Genomic DNA, 22235 nt, shown 5'->3' on the forward strand with positions numbered 1-22235 from the left:
CTCTAGTGAAGTCTGGTTGCCGTTATTTTATCCTGGTATATGTAACTGATTAAGTTGCTCTCTTGAATTTTTTCTATACCATTAATGATGCATGCAAACGCTGATATAGCGTAAGCCTGTGGTTCATAGACACCAAGTCGTTGTTTGTGTTCAATAAATGCAAAGCCAGTGGCCTGGATCATGTACTGCGTAGTTGATGCGAATAAACTTCAACTCGGATCAATTCAATGCTAAAATATCTCTTAAATATTAGTCAGTGATATGATGATGCCTAGAAGAAATAATGGACTCATAAGAGAAACAGTTAGGGTAATAAACTTGACCGCAAAAAGCTACGAATTCGCGGGAGGGAAAAACGGTGAAGGGAAGATATGAACAGAACATTTCTATAGATTCTATTCTACATTTATATGGGACCCTTACCAATCTTACCTAATAAATAACATTGAATCATTGCAGAACCGCGGCGTTCGTTTTATTTACTCCGATTATTCACGTAACACCAGCGTCACAGCCTTAAAGAAACGCGCAGGTCTCCAGGATTTATGTCTCCGCCGTAAAATTGCACGACTATCACTTTTTCATAAACTTTATCATCATCCATCACTTGATAACGGCTTTTTTTCTTTGCCTCCTTCGATTTTTGACCGCCGCGATCATCCCTTTAAAGTTAGACGTTTCACGTGCAGAACATTTATCTATGCGCATTCGTTCTTACCACGCACAATATCTGACTGGAACACTCTGCCTTCACATATCGCAACCACCACTGATCCTGATAAATATTTTAAACTTATATCTTCAATAACTACTGCTTAACTCTTCGCATACATTGTTATTTTATTTGTTCATGGCTTCCTTTTTTGCAGGGTTTGTTACTAAAAAGATTCATTGTATTAGTGTTCTGTTTGTATAATTTTAATACTGCAGTAATCTTCGTTCTTTGCCGCGCTGCCATTCTTTTGATTCTCTTGCTTACTTATATGTCATGCAAAGTGTCTCATTTGTGCTTTTGATTGATTCTTTTGCTTACTTTTGTCATCCAAAGTGTCTTATTTGTGCTTTTGATGTTTGTTTTATATTTGTGGTTTTTTTGTTTTTGTTTTTATTCTGTTCAATTGCCTGTGCCCCTCCTATGTAATACCCTCTCGAGGGCCTTTAGGGGTATTCTGTATAAATAAATAAATAAATAAATAAATAAATATGTTGGCCGCCAACGCTGCGACGGAAGGCTACAAAATCGTAGTGATGGGTAGTCGCCATCTGACTTTAAATATCACCGAAAAAGAGGAAGGTGCAAAAGGGCTCAGCATAATGGAAAGTTGGGCTACTTGAAAGCTGTTAGTGGTTAAAATGGGGTTGCAAACAAAACGGAGACACAGAAAGAAAGGCGCTCGTCCTGTTGTCTTCTTTCTGTGTCTCTGTATTGTTTGCGCCCCCATTTTCCCTATGTGCAAGCGGCGATGACATTCACTACCATCGCCGCTCGCCCATTTCGTACAATAGAAAGGGTCATGCATACCCAACATTAATCACGTCATTGTAAGAACTGACAATACCTGAGATTGCCACCGCTATCTGTTGTTTCTAGTAGCAGGCCTTTGGCGTCAGTGGAGACCACTTTCGCGAGGTAGGATTGCTCCAAGGCCTGCCAGATCTCTCGATCGGAATGGGAATTCGTCGGGTCCAGGTTCATTCGCAGTGTTCCTCTCACCAGGCTTGGGTCCTAGAATACGGCACAATTTTTATTTCAAGATCATGACAAAAATATTTAAAGCCCAGTCTGTCGACTAAACGCGTCTAGCCCACCTTTTCAGTAACTGCAGATAAAATGAGCGTTCAATAAATCAGCACCGCTCGGGATACGAACACCGGCGCATCTTTCTGGCTTTCGGGGCTGCCTAAAGCTTTGATCAGACAGAAAATAAAGGCTGTGACATATAGGGAGTGTCTCGATTTGATTCTGTAGGAGTGTGATAGCGCATAAATTGTCTACACAAAAAGTTTCCGGTTGCGCTGTCGTGCAATTCCATGACTGGTTGAAGGAGAGGTTACGTGAGCTTAACGACATAGCATAGCCTGCAGAATATGGCAGGTGGCAACCGGCCTACCGGATTTAGATGCCCCGTTACCTTCGCACGTCATCAAACATGCCCTCCGTGGCAGGTGCACAACTCCCCGAATTGTGAGCAAGCTGTCCTCCGTGGCAGGTAGTGATTAAACTTATTAGTGGAGAAAGGTCACGTGGCACTGTGACGTCATCACAAAGTGCCCACAGTGGTAGGGTGCAACCTGGTGGAAAAGTCACGACCCTCAAAACTTCAAAGTTGGTCCACCCCCAAAATTCCAAAGTACCTCCAAATTTTTGCAAGCAGGCCCACCCTATAAAATTTACTAAGATGCAGTAGTGGATATTAGCGTTTTGATTCTTGCCGATTAGTGGGTCAGATTAGTATAATTACTCACGATCGAAGGTAATGGAACATTCCAGAAGGTAGTAACACATGCAAGCTATATAAGGGCAATGAAACTGGTTCCAACCACTCTCATAGCCTTAGTCGCTTTGGGACGTAAAACCCCATAAAACCAAACCAAACTATTTTGGTGCCCCGCCGCGGTGGCCCAGTGGATTCGGTGCTCGGCTGCTGACCCGAAAGACGCGGGTTCGATACCGGCCGCGGCGGCTATAATTTCTTTGGAGGAGAAATTCTAGAGGCCCGTGTACTGTGCGATGTCAGTGCACGTTAAAGAACTCCAGGTGGTCGAAATTTCTGGAGCCCTTCACTACGGCGTCCCTTATAGCCTGAGTTGCTTCGGGACGTTAAAGGGACCATGAAAAGAATTAAAAGCCGCTTGTAAATGTTAGAAGTTATGCTCAGAAGCACTGACACCAAGTATGAGTCTTCGGAACTGAGCCGGCAATTTATTATGGCTTTTTAAAAATCGCGTTTTTTAAAATTCGCGGGCCGTTTGGTGTCTTCGTAGGGAGCGATTTTGAAACCAAAACCGGGAAAAAAGACGTCACTAGTCCCATGACATCGGTAGGCCACCACACGCTGTCATTCGCTTGAGCCGCGGCAGCTACGACGTCACGGGCACACTTCCGGTAGCGGTGAAAATCGTCTGCTCGAGGCGCCGCGCGACCCCCTCGGCCAAGCGCGGGCCAGGGCATTGCCTTCACGCATATGTTTTCAATTTACCTCTGCCGCCTCTTTCTGCCGGGAGTTCGGGAGCAAAGAAAGCGCCGAGACCGGAGAGACGCTGCCGACGCACGTGCTCCTCGGGAGTGCGACAACCGGAAGTCGTAAAACGAACGTCAGCGAATGACGTATTCATGGGCGGAGCCCAGTCCCGGAGCTGTTTTCTTTATTTTTTCTTGGTGCTCCGCGTGTATGAGTTGAGGGGGGAGAGGAGGAGCGTGATTTTTAATCGTCTATAACTTCGTTGTTATTCATGCTAGCTCGAAAATTCTTTCACTGGGGTGACGAGTGATGGATTGCCTATCTTTACGTAATCTCAATTAATTTGTTTCATAGTCCCTTTAAACCCCAATAAACCTATAAACCTAAACTGTTTTGGTAGGAAAATCCCAAGAATATTAAACATTCCTTCCAGACGCAATAGCAGGCCACCAGATGATATCGCATTTTTCTTCTCAAGATTGTGCTTAAGAACGACCCCTAGTTTAAAACTAGGCGTAACAATAAATATTGTTTCTAGGGTGATAACTCATTGCTCATTTTGCAGACTCTTATTTGGTAAAGTGGCCCACATAATTACGCTTGCCTAGTTTGCGTGCAAACGCTGCCCAACCAACGTCTACAGGGAACGCGGCAAGACAAACAAGACGCCTCTTTCCTTGTCCCCATCTTTTCCGTTGTTGCAGCATGAATTATAAGAACTCGTCAAGCTTTTTGTCCTCCAGAGGCGCCTACAATGTTTTCCCTTCGTCAAGAATAACCAAGTTAATACTAGAAAGGCGGTCTATGTTTATTACACCACTACATGCGCCGCTTGGGGCTCAACCACAAATTTGGGGGAACGCGACCCATAGAAACGCATGAAAGAAAAACTTCCCGCACTATTTATCGCTTCCAGAAGATCACCCAAGGAAGCGGTTATTCCTTAACGGCTGGCAAGTGCTGTGAATGAAAGCCTGGCAAAATATGCTATGGCATTTTTGAGCTATCGTTTTGAAATTCCATGACAAATGGTGCTGTGAAACCGCGCATACACAGAAAGGCGCTTTTAAGCGATGGGTGTTTCTCAAAATCGCGCAAGGCTCCTGTATAGACCCACATGCTGCCCCGATCGCTGCGTTTACTCACTAATAAAGTCGTTCAAGCAAGACATCCTATATAGAATTACCTTGGCAACCTTCCACAAACAGCACCCTAAACGAAGACAGCGCAGCAACAGGCGTCGAACGAACACAGTGTTTACCACACAGGTGGCATTCGTAGACGCCAAACCCGTAGGCGGCCGGGTATCGCCTGCGCCGTAGTGTGCTCGAGTGCCTGTTTTTCTTTCGTCCCCTTTCCCTTGCGGTTGAGAATAGCTTTTCCATATGACGCTGTATGGGCTGACTAATTTGAACGGTATTTCAAATAAGACGCGGCAGCCTGTCGGACTGCACGAGCAGCTGGCCCGCTTGGAAGAAACACCCAGCGAATAAAGTGCTTTTTAGTGTTATCTCCCGCTTCACAATGCCAATTGTCATGAAATTTAAAAAAGATGGCTTCGAATTTAAGCAGCATACTTTCTAGAATTCTTGTTAAAAGCACTCATCAAGTCTTAACGAATGACTGCCTCCATAGGTACTCCGCGAGACGAGAAAAATTGTTTGGAATTTTTCGGAAAGTTTTGTTTAGGTGTGTTTATAAGGGTTGCTCACTCGCCCAATTGTGTGCTCGGCAGCTGGGCCGTGACGCAGCCTCATCCACTAATTTTTGCAACACGGCTGCTCGCGCAAGACACGCCTGTGTCTTTCCAGCAATATTCAACACTTAGTTCCTCGTTGCAGAGGGCCCGGGACAGCCGTTCTACGGCGGTACCAGAGGACTCTTCGTGTTGAGCGCCGCCGAGGACTCGGTGAAAACAGCGCTTCTTCCCTCGATCCTAGACACCAGGTGGCTAGCGCAAGCGACAGCGACGACCATCAGCCTGCCAACGTATAGACAGCACCGCCTTCCGCCCGTGTTCTCTGCGCTCGGTAGCTGTGCTATGACAATCTCGTCATCCGCTGATTCCGCAACGCAGGCTATTAGATTGTGCTTCCTTTTTTTTCTAAACAAATGTGGTCACCATTGCCTGGTACAGCTGCCGATCATGCAGTTTTGCATTTCTATTACTGGTTGGTGATTATTTTGTTGTAAAATCCCTTCTTCTGTCCAGCGTTATTGAGACGAACCCTGGTTCGCACAAACTTGATATTGTGCTCGCTCAACTCAGGAAGTTGTCAATCAGTAAATATCAAATAATCACTCCAGTAGAGAACCTTAAGGGTCAGATGTGTTCTGTCGAGCAAACCATTACTGATATGAGCAAGTGCCTAGCAGACCTAGAAAGTCTTTTTCAGTACATTCCTTCTCTGAAATCTCACATAGAATCCGCCAAGTCTCTCGCCACTGAAACTTGCTGTCTTGTTACTAGCCTTGATCCGTTACTAACCTTGGACAGGTAACGCCGTAACAATTTGATATTTCATGGCCTTCCAGACTCTAATTCCCGTGAATCATTGATCGAATCCGAAAAAAATACGAATTAGGCATTGTCAGGACAAGGATCAGATAACCTGAGAGCCCAGACAGACAGTGCGTAGATATCGCTGAGCATGAACATGTTTATTCTTCACGAAGGGACGACATCGTAGGCGCTTCTGGAGGACAAAAAGCTTGAAGAACTGTTGTAATTCATGCTGCAGCAGCGGAGAATACGGAGCCATAGAACGAGGTGTCGTGTTTGCATTGCCTCGCTCTTTGTCTCTGTCTTTCGCGTTGTGCAGTATGAATAATGCATGCACTACGAAGTGATAAAGCTGCTTTGGAAACTTTTGTTTACATGGGTACGTAAGCATCCCAAGCATATCGCTTGGGATGTTGTTACGGCGTGACCTGTTCTTACGAAGACAGTCAAAGTCCAATTATGGCGAAATTTTTGTGTTTCAAAACAAAAGAAACTGTTCTTTCAAATGGAGAAAGGAAAGTTAATGGGTACGGAATATAGCATTGGAGAAGACTGTGCCCGCACTATCCAAAAAGCCCGAAAACATCGTGTTGCGTTAGCGAAAGCAGAAACCGGGCAGTTTTCCTTGTGGCACAAGACCCTCACCACAATCACTTATCTAATCCGCGCGATTCCTCCCCTCGGCAGAATGTTTTCTTTTCGGTTATCAATATAGTAACTTTTACAGTTTTCTTTCAAAGTGCGATAGTGTGCAGCCTCTTGTCTTCAAAGGGCAGCAACTGCTTACGCTGACAGAGGTTTGGCTGACCGATGATGTGAGCGACACAGAAGTTCTGTCCAACTTACAAAATTTTTTTCTTTCCGCGCTGGTCGCAACGGCTCCCGAGTGGGCGACGCCCTTATCACTACAAGCAATCATCTACACTGCTCCCATATTAGCATCTAATCAGATCTCGAAATATTATGGCTCCTTTTTCGCGCCACACCTGTATCCATATTGATTTGAGTTTGTTACAGAACCCCTCAGAATAATACTGAATTCTTTCCAAAACTGCAAGCCTTTTGGACAAATTTGCAACAAAACAAACTAGTGCACCTGTCGTCCTTTGCGGAGATGGTAAATATGCTCGCATAGGTTGAAATGTCCCCCATGAGCTTATTTCTAGACGGGATGAATTCCGTGCCTTTGTGGATGTGTGGTTAGATTTTAACCTTCTAACATTTTTGACCTCATACTATCAGCCACCCCGACAGACTCAAGCCCATTGCTTATCTCCGGAAAACTAGCGATCACGAAATCATCCATGTGTCTTCTATCTTCACCCCAATAATAAGAGAAACTACCAAACAAATGATTGTTTGCAAGAAAGCAAGCAATAAGGAAATCAACATGGAGCCAGAGTCCTTGTTCTCATTGTTTCAACATTCATTTCAGTAAAAAGCATCCAAAATAACTGATTGTGATTTGCACATAAAATAAAGAACTCCCAAACACATATGTTCCCAAAAACAACTTTCGCACAAACCAGAAAAAAACACACTTCACCGAGTCTATGGGAAGATTAGAAAATAAAGAGAAATGTTTGTTCCATTGTGCCCAACAGAATGAAAATGAGTGCGCATGATGGAAATATTGCGCCGCGGAAAAGACGCAGAAAAAACCTGGTCGCAGAAAAAACAATGAAAGTTCATTTTATCCCATCGACCTGCCCAACTATTTACAGATAACCTGACTAAAATTTCACAGCTTTCAAATTGCGCACAGTTGCCCTAGCTGATGGTTTCGGGAATGCTATTTCCGATGGTGAGGGTGCTAACATATTTAATTCTGCCTTCATGTCTGTATTCACTGACGAACAGGAACCGCCCCCCCCCCCCCTCATAACAGCGACTCAGCAAATAACTGTAATTCCAGCCATCATTCAATACATTCTTTGCAACCAGCATATGATGCGTAATAGATAGACCAGAGTTCTCTTCATCTGCCGCCGTTGACGACATCATACTAAGTTATTAAGGTAATCATACTCCTTAGAATCTTGCTGTTCTCGCAGTCTCTTTCTACAGGTGCCTTATCTAACGACTGGAAAGGGAAGGTTTTTCGGTCCACAGGTTGAGTGACAAACATTCACCACTTAATTATCGCCCCATATCACTCGCCAGCATAACTAGTAAACTCCTGGAACACGTCATTCACTCTACAATGATGCACTTTCTGGATTTAAAGAATTTCTTTTAATCATCGCAGCATGCATTCCGCAAAGGATACTCCTGTGAAAGTCAACTGACCATTTTCTTTCATAACCCGCATGCCAACCTTGATGGTAACCTCCAAACCGACGCAGTTTTTCTCGATTTGCTAATGCATTTGACAGGGTACCTCATAAGCGCTAATTTCTGAAACTTTTCCGATTAAACTTGCAACCTCACATACGAGCATCGATAAACCAAATTCTTAATTATCCCTTTCCAATCAGTCATCAAAAAAAAAATAAATTCTTACCAGTCTTCATAGCGTGCCCCGGGACCTATCGTTGGGCCGCTTTAGTTTTTAGGTTAAATTAACAGCCTGGCTGGGAACTTAGATTGCCATATTCGAATGTTTGCTGACGACTGCGTTATTAACAAAAAAACGTTTAAATTTATTTAAACGCCTTTCTTCAGCAGTTTCTGCTCGACAAAGAGTTGCGCAGCGTCGATCCGCAAGAAAACAGCAGAGCTGTTGCTATTGCACACCTTGCGCAGCGTCATCGTTCCGCAAATTTTCGCGATGGGATGAGTTTGTCATATAGGTTACCTGCTTTCTACAGTGCTTGGTTGATTCGAGGAAATCACCGTTGCAATAGACTACCCGCGTTGCCTGCCCACAGCCGGTTGAACAGAAATTTTGCCGGCTTATAAACGTGACTCTGAAATCCTTTAACACTGTTTCCTTTTTTTCGTAGGTGTACAATGAAACCTCGTTGATCCGACCCTTGTTAAACAGCTCTTACTCAGGGAGCTAGCGCATTACATTAAATTACCAGCGAGGCATATCGTACTTACGCTGAAATTGTGGCATCCCCCTTTTCTCCTGAGGTCCTCTCATTTTAATCATTTATTCATTTATTCATTGAAACGAAAGACCTACTGCATGCATTACAGTGCGAGGGGATGGGGGTGCCGCAGCAAAGAGTGGTTAAGCACAGACCGTACAACTGTCACATAAAACATTACACAGATAGTTTCCTTCTCCAAACTGATCGGCTCGTTGAGGCTGGTTATCCCAAGCAGCTACTAGTATCAGTGTCCGAATCTATTCTCAGTAGCTTGAGCAAAAATGGAAAAGGGGAGCAGGCAGATTCAGTTACGCGGAAGGAAAGAGAAAAAACTACTGTTGTGCCTTACATTCATCATTTCTCCCACAGACTAAAAAAGATAGCGAATAGAGCACGTGTTAAGGTTATGTTTTCGGCTCCGGATAAGCTTCAGAAGATGTGCAAAATGGTTAACACAGATTTCGTTCCCAGAGAATGCGACATCAAGCATGAAAATCTATTCGTGTCATGTGAAGAAGGTGTAGTGTATGTCATTCCCTTGTCATGCGGCAAGCTGTATGTGGGTCAGACGGGGAGATGCCTCAATGAACGCCTGAAGGAGCACAATAATAACGTGCATAACACAGTAAAAGGGCATCTCGGGATCCACTGTAGAGACTGTGAAAGCAAAACTTGCCACCCTGACTTCACTCGAACACAGATTTTAAGTAAACACAGTGACCAATTAACACGCGAAATAATCGAAGCAGCGCACATCGCCTGGTCTAAAGACGCATGCGTCAGTAGCCCCTCTTTATCGATCGGTTCTAAATAATTGGCATTTTTAGCGAAGGGAAAATGATAATGTTGTTATCGTCCTTGTTCAGTGCGACATGCATGAATTGACTATGAATCTATGAATGGATGGTTTGTTTTCCTTGTGTTGTTAGAACTGTATATATGCCTCGTTCCAAACAATAAACACCAGTTGAAAGTCAGCGCTCCTGCGTGGCGTGTCTCCCTTCGTGTCCGTGTCTTAGTGCGCGCTGTTCCGGTGAAAATTACAAAAGCTTCGCGCACTAGAATTTAATAATAAAATAGGCAATAAAACATTATAAAATTAATCTGAGGGCCGCGACAAGCGTTCAGCTTAACCAAGAAAACAACACCCATGGGCTGTAAGCTGTAAAAAACTATATCCTTTACCTGATCCCTTTACCGTAGGGCGTTAACTCAACGGCACTCTGGTGGTGACAGAAACATGCCCGTGATGCCACTATTTACATAAACAGGTCTCAAGTCCATGTTGCACTCGCCAACCGGTGCCAACGCCCACAAGTGACAATTAACGAAGGCGCGTTCAATGCGTCTGACGTGCTTTATTGCCGAAACTTCAGTCGCGGCGGAGAACCTAGGACTGTGTTACTCCGTCGGACGGGGTGCGGCGGCAGCGCGGCCATACCAGCTGCATTGCTGCTTAGCGGTTTGCTTCCGTTCATGTTTGCTTTCTTCACAATGACGCCACGGCCAAATAAAATAGCAAACTAAATAAATCGGTACATAATACGGCCCCATATGGCCATAATGATCCGTAGGTAATTATGCAGATAAGTGAGTCGAGGTCAGGGCGGGCTTGATATGAGAGAATATTCTCATATGAGAATATGAGAAATGACAGAATCGCTGTGCACATTCTCTCATTCCGCTTTCAGTCCCGATGGTATCAGTCCAAATTTGGACGACAGGGAGGAGGACGCAGCGCCTCAGTTATAGTTAGTATAGAAAGCTCCAGCGCTGGTCTTAATGCAATACAAAACCAAGAGAAAGTATTCAGTGCGTTTTGCATATAAAATGCAACGTGCCAGCTCGAAACTAGGATTAACGCTTTAGCTAAAGAGGTAGCACTTCACTGCTCAAGAAGGCAGCAATACAACATACAGCAAACCAGGCTGAAACACTGCGCGCCCTCTAACCTGAGGAATGACGGTGATGCTCCTGCGGAGTTTGCGGAGGGGCACCTGGGCGATGTCCATGCCGTCGATGACGATGCGGCCTTCGGATGGCCTGAGCATGCGCAGCAGTGCCAGCACCAGCGATGACTTGCCCGCTCCAGTGCGGCCCACCACTCCGACCTGAAAGCGGGAATACAACCTCGACATCTCTGCAAATGGGTGCCGGTGCGCGAGCATGTCGCGAACTCTGAGCACAATGCCTGACCTAAACGATAAAAAAAATTGCCTATATGGAAACAACTAGGGAGTAAGCTGTCCTCTGAAGACCTCCAGTTCAGCGTTAAATACCTCCTTCCTTTCCTAGCTGGATCAGGGTACTGTGCTTTCCTGGAAAAATATGCCTGCGTTGCTACGAGTAAGCATTGTGTATGCTTAATGATCGAAATCGGCCCCGGGACTTCGGCAGCATACCCTGCCCTTAAAAGGAAGTATAATAAAGGACACCGTACCCCATTTTATTCCCACGTAACCTTATTCATGTTTAGAGTGTAGCGTTTTGGGCTGTGCGTGGAAGCAGGACAGTCTACGGCCTACAGCTTCATAAACAGAAGAGTGCGAAAATATGACAGCGTGAATCAGCGCTTCCGAATGATTGCTTTAAGGGCTTTACTGCAGCCAATCTATAAATGTGCCACGTTATATTAATTCTGCAGTGGCGTAAGGTCCAAACTGTTCACTGGGCGCGTTCGCCAGCCATCGAGTACCTTTACCTATTTTATTTGAGTACCAATCAGACCAGCCAGCTTAAAAAATACGGCTAAGATGTGGACTAGATTTTAACTTCCATCTTTAAGATCTTTCGTTTACGGAGACGAATGGTTGCAGCCATGTTGAAGACGGGCGCAATTTCTTTATGTTAAGGGCACTAGTTATGCCGATGTGCAGGTGGTTCGTTGTGCAGGACCTTCGCGAGATAATTTTTTTCTTGAGACTCGCGCCTCTACACATTTTTTGCTATACTGTGCACCTCTCTAAAGTGATTGTACATAGCAAGAAAGCAGCACATAAAAAATGAAAAAGAAGCCTAAACAGTGTCCGCTTGAGTACTCTGTGAGTCGCATAAATGGAAAACAAATGTCGCACCTTCACCCCATTTTTATAGGCGGGCAAAAAAGAACTGAAATCTGATATCATCTGTTCTACCGTATGTTGAAGAGGTGTTGTAAATATTACTTCCACAAATGCAACCAGCGCTAAATGCAGTAGCAAGCACACAATCAGCCACACTTTTCTTAGCGTTCTATTCACATAAGTGATTTTAAGTTTATGGCTGGGAACCTAAGTAGAAGAGTGGCAGCAAACATACAAGGGCGAACAGAAGTCGTATTAACCTATCCTACAGAAGGGGTGAACCAAACGGTTTAATTTACCAAAACATATAATCAGTAGAGTAAGGTAAATTACTGCACAGCAAAGTAGTTGTAAAAAAGGTGAGCGGAGATGATGGCGTTGTGCAGCAGCTCAACCCTGCATAAAAATTCACAAACAACACACGCAATCAGTCTGAACCAGAAAACAAGATTTGTCATCCAGACTAGCCAGTTCAATATTCTTCACAGAGAGTAATTCTCGGCTCAGATTTGAAAAGTCATTTGTGGTATGTACCAACCTTTTCCATTGGATTTACAACGAATGTTATGTCGTTGAGTACATTGGGCAACACGCCGGGCCGGTAAGAGGCTGAGTAGTTCTGGAACTCAATCTTCCCTTCGCTCGGCCAGCTGGACAAAGACTCCGTGGAAGTTTTCCTCCCGCCCTTGGTGGCCGGAACATCGCTCTGAGAGGCAAAGGGAGATAGCGCTGCAATGCATAGCTGCACACGGCTGCTATTGCTAAGGCTTGCTGGTTGCACAGCAGATTCCTCCAACATACTGATTGAATTCCTTTCCATCGCATGACAAATCAAAGAATCACTTCAACCCTGTTTCCAATGTCGATATTCACCTTTAAAAGTAACACGCGAACCAGAGTCCTCTTGCTCAGTCGTAGTGCGAACTTTACAAATGTCAGCTAATGAATGCATCACAGCAGTACCAAGGACAGAGCGAAGGACACTATGAAAAACTAAATGTTGCACCTGAAAGGCACGCTTTAATTGAAAGAACCTTGGACAACGGTGGCAGCGGTTAAAGCGTTTCGAAGTCAGCCAGCTCGTGCAGAGACACACGCCGTGATAGCAGCGCCACTGAAGGGAATGTTCATATTCGTCTTACAATCATCCCCTGGGGAGACGGAAAACCATTCTGGCGACTGGCAGCTCAGGCAAGACGGATGGGTCGCAGTATGGCCTGAGGCGCTGGACATGAACAGTCTCGCCTCCAGAGACAGAGACCAGGAGTTTGGAGACAGTTTGGAAATTCTAAAGTGAGCATTCGCGAAAGCCTTGTGGTCAACCCAATGCCGCTTCCCCGAACCGCTTGGCGCGGAATCAATAGACCGCTTCGGAGCCATGCGTCTCGCTCACTCGACTGCAATGAGACGTCTGGCGAAGGAGCGGCGGTGCAGCTGTCATCGCCAACGAGCGCGCGCTCGTTCTACCGCTACTGTGTGACGTCACGGTTGCTATGCACATCTGCGCCCCCGCCGGCGCGCCAGTTGCTAAGGAGGGGAGGAGGTTGCGCCGCTGCGCGGAGGAGAGGCCCCAGTTGGCACGATTCTATTGCACGGACGGACACCGCGAGCATGGGTCATTAAAGGCTTTCGCCTTAATAAAAAGGACAGCAGCCGGTAGTACGCTGTGTAGCGGTATCACTGAGCATAAGTGACATAGAAAGCACGAGCTCTCTTTTTCAGTGGCTGGAAGCGGTGCACACAGACGGCATGTCCCCGCGGGTTAGATCTAACCGATCGGTCAGGTCTGTGGTATCAGGATTATACGCTGAAAAGTTCTATGAATTATTCGCTCCATGAGAAGGATTTTTAAAATTTCAAAAAGACACCTCCGCTGTCACTGAGCGGCCAAAGAGAAACGCCGTGGAAAAAGGCGAATCGCTGCAAAATAAAGCAGCCGATGTCTCCAGCTCCGAAATACGGAAGGACAATGATTCTTACAATGATCTTCGTAAGATCAATACCCACGACAGCTTCTCAGTAATCGTCTCCAGTGTCAGGAAGCTGGCCCTATAAATCAATGTCGTTGTATTCGGAGAGGCGTAATTGGCAAGAGAATTTCTTCTTGGGCTTGTCGGTAATTAATTATTGTAATTTAAAGGCCCCAGAGACCACACGCATACACAAGAGAAGAGAGCGGGAAAGAGCGCCATGGTGGCAGCAAGGTAACGCTTGCTATTCCAGCTGAACCATTAGGTGGTGTCTTGCGACGTTTACAGACGTGGTACGAGCGCATGTACTTCAGCACGAAGTTCACATCTAGTGAAAGCAATAGAGCAGCCAAATTCACGTTTATGCCTTGAACACTCCTGCCTATTCGTATTGGGGGGTCAGAGTGTAATTATGCACACATATGCGAACGTAAGTGACCACAAAAAACTTGCAACCACATGCGCACCTCTGAGTTATAGCTGCGCCGATGAAGTAGACTAGCAAGAATCGCGAAATGGTAAGCATGGCGGCGGAAAGCACGTGGAGGGGTAGCATCCGTTCGGGTTGGCGACAACGTCGAGACGAAAAGCGATCCTGGGGTTTGTACGTAGCGCTAATGCTATATCGAAACTGTAGAGCGACGCAGATGAAGCGCCGTACGTGGAAAAGCTGGCAATCCCAGCTGCAAGTCGGCAGCGGGAAGGAGCTTCTGCGTCTTAATGCTTAAGGCAGGTGCCACATTGTGGATGTCATATTCACGCAGACGTACTTAGTCATGTGCCTAGATGTCATTGTCATGTAGACGTCCCTATATTAAAGCGGCGGTAACCCACTGGCAAACCAGTGGACCTATCTTTTATTGATCTGCAATAGGCGGAGCCCATTTTCTGCTTGAGGGCTCAATGACGACGTTCTAAAGCGTTTGGTCTACTTGGACTGCAGCATTTTGGCGCTCTTATGCAGAGCCACAAACGAGGCGCTACCGCAGCAGTGCGTGGGCATTGCTGATGGGTGAGAGTGGAGGTCCGGCCCAAACAAGCTAGGTTACAGCAAAAAGAGGAGCGGAACTGGCGGAATTAGGTTGAGATCTGTCCGCTGCGGCGGTTGAAGATGGGCGCCTATGAAGGGAAAGAACACTTCTGTAGCAGCCGGATCGAGCACAGAGTGCGGCGTTTTGTCACCGCACACACGGATGAGAAGGGATACGATGTGAGGCATTCGCCGTGGCGAAAGGCAGTAGAGCACGAAAACGGGTTATAGATCAAGACTACGCAGAGGGTGATATACTTCGTGAGGCACAAGACAAGGAACAAAAACTGTGAAGGACACACGCGGGCACTTTCACTGTTCTTGGCCCTTATATTTTACCTTGCGGTGTATATTCGCCATGCAGAACCAACAAGCCCGTCAACTAGCTCAAGTACGGAGAGGAAAGAGGATACAGTGCGTACAGTGGAAGACATTTCTGACGCAGAACCATACGGCAGGCGTGAAGACGAGAGTGTTTGGATAAGAGAGTCACAGTAGAGAGATACACTCAGAAAGGTCATTGGCTTGGGAGACGATGGCTTTAAAATAGAGAACGGAAGAAGCAGCGTTCGGCAAAGGATCGGATAGCGCAGATAACCCGACTTCAGCCCGAGCACAATCGATTATAGCATCTTGGTGCGACAAGATACCCGAGCCCAAGACATCGCATGAAACAAGAAGGCAGAGCGACGAAGTCTGTTGTATAGAGAAAGTCCTGGATGACGGGTTCAACGGTACAAGGTGTGAACGGCCTGATGAGCTGAGCGCTTTCCAAATGTCGCGAGAGTCCAGAAATTGACATCCCTACTTTCTTTATCGAGCGATACAGCTTTGCGCCTATGAAAGGAACCCCAGCACCTTTGTGGACAAGCACCGCGACCAAAATTTCAACAAGATGAGCTGCTGATATCTTAGTCCTTTTATGTACAAGGAGCGCAGTTCTTGCCTGAAGAACTGTGTTACCTAGCTTTCCTCTTGGGCAGCATTGATATAACATCGCATCTGAGAGAAGTAGCCGCGTCGCGGCGTTATTTGAATCATACTGTGGAGTGTTCAACGATCAGGGGAGAAGAGACACTTCATGGCGGCTCAGTAGGAGCGGAGTACTGACTCGGTGGAGGCCAGTACCCGGGTGTTTAGGCAGCTTGGTGCTGCGACTTAGAGACTGCAACAGTACCGTTCCACACGACCACAGATTCTTCCACCGTAGCAGATACAACGATCGTCGGTTGTGCGGCACAGTGGCCACTAGATGGACTGAAGAGCCTAAGCTAATCTCCTCTTGAATGACATGCCGGAGAGCCGGAGCCAAATATGGTGGTAGCTCTTCAGGGCACAGCAGAGGGGGAAGCGGACGCGCTGCTTCTTCGCGAGCAAATGCATTAATCTGCGGCAGCATCGAGAAGTTGTCAGCTGTGGGCGTCAGCCATAAACATGAGTCGGGTGCTGGAGAGTCATGACTCGGCTTGCCCCACTCGTTGAAGCTGCGGCAAAATTTGACGACTTCTACAAAGGTGCACATCTGGCTAACGTTTTTTACAGGTGTTATCGTTGATGTCCTTGAAGATGTGTTGGATTTTTTCAGCTTCCGACCTGTCAACGTTCAAACATTTTCACAAGACAATATGGTCACTGCAACGTGAGTAGCTCTCGCGGACCTGCTGCGATCATCAACGCGAGTGTTCAGCTGGGAGTTTCCTGACAGCCGCGCGACCAGAGGCTTCTCAGAAGTTCGTCCTCAAGGGGTACCAATATCGTATGCCCACCTCATGGTTTAAATACCAGAAGTTAGCCACACCATTGAGGTAAAAAAATATTGCGTCATAATTCGTGTTACTCCTGACTTAACCAGTGCAGGATTGCACGTGTGTTCTGCCCTGTCTTGCCCAGTGTACATAGCGTATTTTTCCAGTAAACAAAACTTCATGCACTCATTTAGCTGCATCAGTAGTCAGCACTGAGGTGAGAAAACTGGTGACGTATGTCTTACATCATGCCTGCTTAGTGTGAGATACAAAGAAAAGCTCAACAAAAATAAAACGACCACAGTACAAGCACGTGCCCTAAAAACGCGTGATGGAACCCTAAATAGAACACAAAACAGTACTCTCCGTGTTTCAAAACGATACTTAAGTATTCCCCACCCCCACTTCCCCGCTCTGCGTCCTTATCGCACACCACGCCTAGACAACACTGCCCTTCATATCCAGTTCATGAATCTAATTCAGCCCATCCCTGTGCTACAGACGGATTTTAGTTCACTGTAGCCCGGTCGCCACGCGCCATTTGTCGTTTTGGTTTGGCGGTGTTAGGTCTGGATGCATTCCTACTCAGTGGCAAAAAAAAAACCGAGCTGATATAGAGGCATCGAGAAAACGAGAAAAACGTTCATCAGACGTCCCGACACTTCAAGCTCGACCGAAAACGGATCTGGGAATGGGGCAAGAATTTTGAGTTTACTACAGCAAAATTACGTTGAAGTCAAACTTCGACGAAAGCTATGTACGGCCCGCCGATGTTCAGTGAAGGCGTGGACGATGCGTTCCTCCGCCTCGGAGCATTCTTTCGCTGACTATGAAAGTGATTAACATAGAGGTAAGTACTGTTCGGCCGAACAAATCATGTTTCCAAAGATACAATTCTGAATGCATGCGCATAACTACGCTTTTTTCTGGCGGGAAAATTTCGCTGCCGCCATCATGAATTTCAGTGCCGTTCGGCGATAGCACCCCCTTCAACTTTGCCTGTAATTTCAACTTGCATGGAAGGGGGCGTTTGCTCGGTATTTTAGAGTAGCTTTTCCGCCACCTCCTTTCTCCACCTTTTTTTGTATTCTTGAATTAAGAGTAAGCAGGTCGTTATCAGGTGAACAGAAATACCAGAGGCAAACAGCTACAGCAACCTTGAAGCCGTCGTCAAGTAGCTAAGACATTCGTCCAGGAGGGAAGAGGTGCGGGTGGGAATTCCATTGAAAACTGTTTTTCTTACACGTATATTATTTTAGTGAGATTTTCAGCGCTGTACACAGAAAGACAAAGGACTGATGCCGCAAGAACGAACCCAAATTCGCGGACAAAGACGATGAGAATGTGGCCGTTAAATGCATTCCTGCAATGTTAAGGTGACTCAGTTTTGTCTTATTATCCCCTTTGTTGAAGAGGAATGACCGATCATTAGGTAAGAGCCAGTCTTCCACATCACGTCATTGGTCCCGCTGAAAATGGCTTCGTCCCGTTGTCGACGGTGGGCGGCACATATGGCAGCCAGGTCTACTTGCACTGCTTAGCGCTCAACGTCCTCAAGCACCGCGAGTGTCGAAGCGTACGGCTGGCGTGTTCCAGGGCGGATGTGTTATCCGGTGCCTTCACCAATTGCGAAGCCGAGGTTAAATTGAAAGTAACCGGGAGAGCGGGAGCACCGGTAAACGCAGTCTAAGATTAGTCCGATGGAGGACAGACAAGCAGCGATAGCAGTGTTTGTGAATCGAATGTTCATCTTCATCTATGCTAATCTGTGCTAATTTATAATCTCTGAAAACTGCCGCCTGAATAGTAGAGTTTATTTATCGCATAACTGAGTCAATAGTCTCGTAGGAGTAACCCACATCTGCTGGAAGGTGGACAGGGAGGCCAGGATGGAACCGCCGATCCAGACGGAGTACTTCCTCTCGGGGGGAGCAATGATCTTGATCTTCATGGTGGAAGGAGCCAGGGTGGTGATAACGTCAACGCTTTACTCTCCTAAGGTGAAGTTGCTCGATTTTTCGCAACAGCCCATTCCAGTACGTGGTTGCTTTTACTCAGAAGTCAAATTACAAGGACCGCTCCGCCTCTATTCTTTTCTATGTTGTATTACAAGGCACGTCTCTCCTTGGTGTTGACGCCATAAAATCTTTGAACCTGCACATTGACGGTTTCTCTCTGAGTTGTCTTCAGACTTCAACAACTTCTGCCATCGGAGGAAATGAGCAGAATAGACACCTTCCGGAATGTCTGTCTGCCGAGTTCGGAACCATTTTTGACAAAGGCCTTGCAATGGCCAAAGGGTTCATTCATCGCGTCAAAGTTAGATCCAACATTCCACCTGTAACATCGAAGCTCCGTCGACTTCCGTTGACACTTAGACCTCAGGTAACGGAAGAACTGCACCGTTTGGAACAACTTGACGTTATCGAGCGTATCAACGCTTCTGAGTGGGTATCTCCCATTGTCGTGGTACGAAAAAAAGACGGTAGCATCCGATTATGTGTGGATCTGAGAGAACCCAACAAAGCCGTCGTCACGGACAGCTTTCCCCTTCCCCACACAGAAGAGCTCCTGCACAGTCTCGTAGGAGCAACCCACTTCTCGAAGTTGGACTTGGCATCAGCCTACCATCAGGTACCGCTTCACCCCGACAGCCGTGACTTAACCGCCTTCATAACCCATGAAGGGCTTTTCCGCTTCAAACGAGTCTGCTTTGGATTGGCGTCGGCCCCTGCCGTTTTTCAGCAAATGATGTCGCGAATTCTTCAGGGATGTTCAGGTGTTCTTTTCTATATCGATGACATCATCGTGTTCGGCAGGAATGAGCGGGAGCACCTGACCAACCTGACGGCTGTTCTTCAGCGCATCAAGAATGCAGGACTCAAACTAAATGACAAATGCACTTTTTGCGTACAAGAGCTGTCCTTCTTGGGTCACAAGGTCACCGCCCAGGGTATCTCGCCAATGCCGGAAAAAGTGAATTCGATAATTAATACTCCTGCCCCCACTGATGAAACTGCACTCCGCTCTTTCCTTGGCTTAGTCGAATACTACGCGAAGTTTCTCCCGAGTCTCGCTGACATTGTTGAACCAATGCGAGTCCTCCTTCGAAAGAACCAACCTTTCAGTTGGACTGCCGCTGCAGACGCTAGTTTCCGAAGTATCAAGTCCTTGCTTCAATCCGGCCGGGTACTTCAAATGTTTGACGAGACTCTTCCTGTCATTGTTTCCACGGACGCATCTGACTGCGGACTTGGCGCTGTTCTCCAGCAGCTGGACGGGCACAAGCTACGTACAATTACATTTGCATCTCGTACGCTATCTCCGGCGGAAAGGAAGTATGCGGTTGGAGAGCGCGAGGCACTTGCATGCATTTGGGCCTGCGAGCACTGGCATACGTACTTGTGGGGTCGTCCTTTCACACTCCGCACGGACAATCAAGCCTTAGTTTCCCTCCTGTCCTCTCAGGGAACGGGCAGGCGGCCTCTTCGCATTGCACGGTGGTCCGGACGCCTTCTCCGCTACAATTACACAGTAGAGTACCGTAAGGGATCAGAGAACGCCGTTGCGGATGCCCTTTCTCGTCTTCCTGCCTCTGTTTCACATGAAGACGTTTCCGTTGAGGAGGAGATTATATTAAATCTCATTACACCCCTTTGCCTCACAAAAGAGCAGTTCAAGAAGGCTCTTAGCGAGGACCCTATTTTGAAAGACGTCAAGGCCTATGTTGAGTCGACTTGGCCTTTCCGTAAGTTCATTTCAAGCGAACTGCAGCCCTACTTCACTGCGCGCGAAGAACTTTCCGTGGTCAGCGACTTGATAATGCGTGGAGAACGAGTGGTTGTTCCCCTCTCGCTGACACCGCAGCTAATAGCTACGGCTCATGAAGCGCACCCAGGAATAGTTCGTACCAAGGCGCGATTACGGCAACGCTTCTGGTGGCCAGGCATGGACAAGCTTTGGAGTTTGCCGACATATCAGTACCAATTTCTTCACTCAATCGACCCACATCTTAGATCAAGACTCTCACCCAGAATTCCTCGACATCTGGAAACACTTTATCATCGACTTCGTCTTAATGCTGCATATACAAACGGCTTACGATACCGTTTTAGACAAATGGACAGTCCGCACTGTGACAACTGTGCCGCGATAGAAACTGTGGAGCATATCTTGCTTGAGTGCCCTGCATATGCCAACGAGCGTGCGTACTATGAACATTGCATGCAGAAGCTCTGCTCAGTGCCCCTTACAATGGACAAAGTTTTAGGTCCCTTAGCCTGCCTTAGGCAACATAGACTTGCAATGACTTTTCTATTCACATATTTAAAAGACATTGGACATCTTGATAAGCTTTAAACTCACTTGCACGTCACCTTCATGCATTCTTCATGCAGTGAACTTCGTCAGCCCATTTGACGGACTATGCACTCCATCACTCCATAGGTTACATCAATTCTCGCCATTGCATCCTTAGTACCCATTTCATGGCCGCATTTTATCTTCGTTTTTTTTACCTCTTCCACTCTGCTCTCCTTCTGTCTTTATCTCCCAAATTCCCCTCCCTACGCAGAGTAGCATGCCAGCGATTTTTAAGCGCCGGCTAAATTCTCTGCTCTTCATTAAAGAGTCTCTCTCTCTCTCTCTCTCTCTCACAAGCAAGTCGAGTTTGCCGTCCATAACTGCAGCGTCTGTCAGGCAGCCGACAAAAGCGCCAAGACTGCGGTTTCTCCTCTTCAGCCGGTACCGCTGCCTGAGCGCCCATGGCAAAAGCTGGCCATCGACATCGTCGGCCCCATGGAAAGAGCCCCGCAAGACTGTAGGTTCGCTATTACATTAGTGGACTACTTCTCAAAATGGCCGGAAGTACACTTCTGTAGTGAAGTTTCAACACGTACAGTGACTAATTTCTTAGTGTCCATTTTCGCCCGCGAAGGTTACCCCGACGAAATTGTTAGCGACAATGGACCTCAGTTTTCGTCGCAAGAATTCACACAGTTCTTGAACGAGCGCGCCATTCGTCTCACGCACTCGTCTCTCTATTATCCACAAGCAAATGGGCTAGTCGAGCGGTTTAACCGCGTCTTTAAGAATTTCGTTCAGCTAGCTTTGCTCGAACATCGTCCCATTCGTCAAGCAGCCGTTGACTACCTCGGCATCTACCGGTGCACGCCTCATGCTACTACAGGGATAGCTCCCGCTCTGCTACTGCACGGAAGATTGCCTAGAACACGGCTTGACATTGTTGGACATCCATCACCGTCCTTCTTTACTGATCCGACAACAGAACTTCGTCGGATGCGCCAACGCGTGGTGGGGATGCAACAAAACAGCAAGAAATACGCTGATGCTCGCCGGGCGGCAAGACAGACAACGGTGACAGTAGATGACTTCGTCCGTGTAAAGAAGCCTACAGTGCCATTCAAAGGTGACCCCTCCTACAGTCAGCCGCTTAAAGTGATCGCGAGGAAGGGACCATCGTCGTTTCTCCTCGACGACGGGAAGATCTGGAACGCATCAAGACTCACCAAGGTGCCCTCGTCATCGTCCACTTATGACAGTGTTAAACTGCCACCTACCTTGGCTAATCCACCATTGCCTACTACGCAGGAACAAGCATGCCACGGCGCAGCACTGCCAAACATCCCATCCTCGACGCCATTGTAGTGTTCGGGCTTCTTTGTATGGTGGGCCCAGGAGAGCGC

General features: G+C 46.9%; 1 protein-coding gene across 1 annotated transcript in view; it reads right to left on the reverse strand.

Annotated features, from left to right (window-relative positions):
• Window positions 1-22235, reverse strand: part of LOC149337567 (ATP-binding cassette sub-family C member 3-like) — a 162192-nt gene that overhangs the window by 15327 nt on the left and 124630 nt on the right. Inside the window, exons 22-25 of the mRNA XM_089553465.1 lie at window positions 14632-14669; window positions 12324-12462; window positions 10676-10834; window positions 1560-1726 (exon numbers count right to left, since the gene is read on the reverse strand). Of these exons, the coding sequence (XP_089409591.1) occupies window positions 1560-1726; window positions 10676-10834; window positions 12324-12462; window positions 14632-14669 (503 nt within the window). The remainder of the gene's footprint in view (window positions 1-1559; window positions 1727-10675; window positions 10835-12323; window positions 12463-14631; window positions 14670-22235) is intronic.

This window comes from Amblyomma mixtum, chromosome 7, assembly GCF_055824585.1.
Source record: "Amblyomma mixtum isolate Tamu chromosome 7, ASM5582458v1, whole genome shotgun sequence".
Classification (NCBI taxonomy): Eukaryota; Metazoa; Arthropoda; class Arachnida; order Ixodida; family Ixodidae; genus Amblyomma; species Amblyomma mixtum.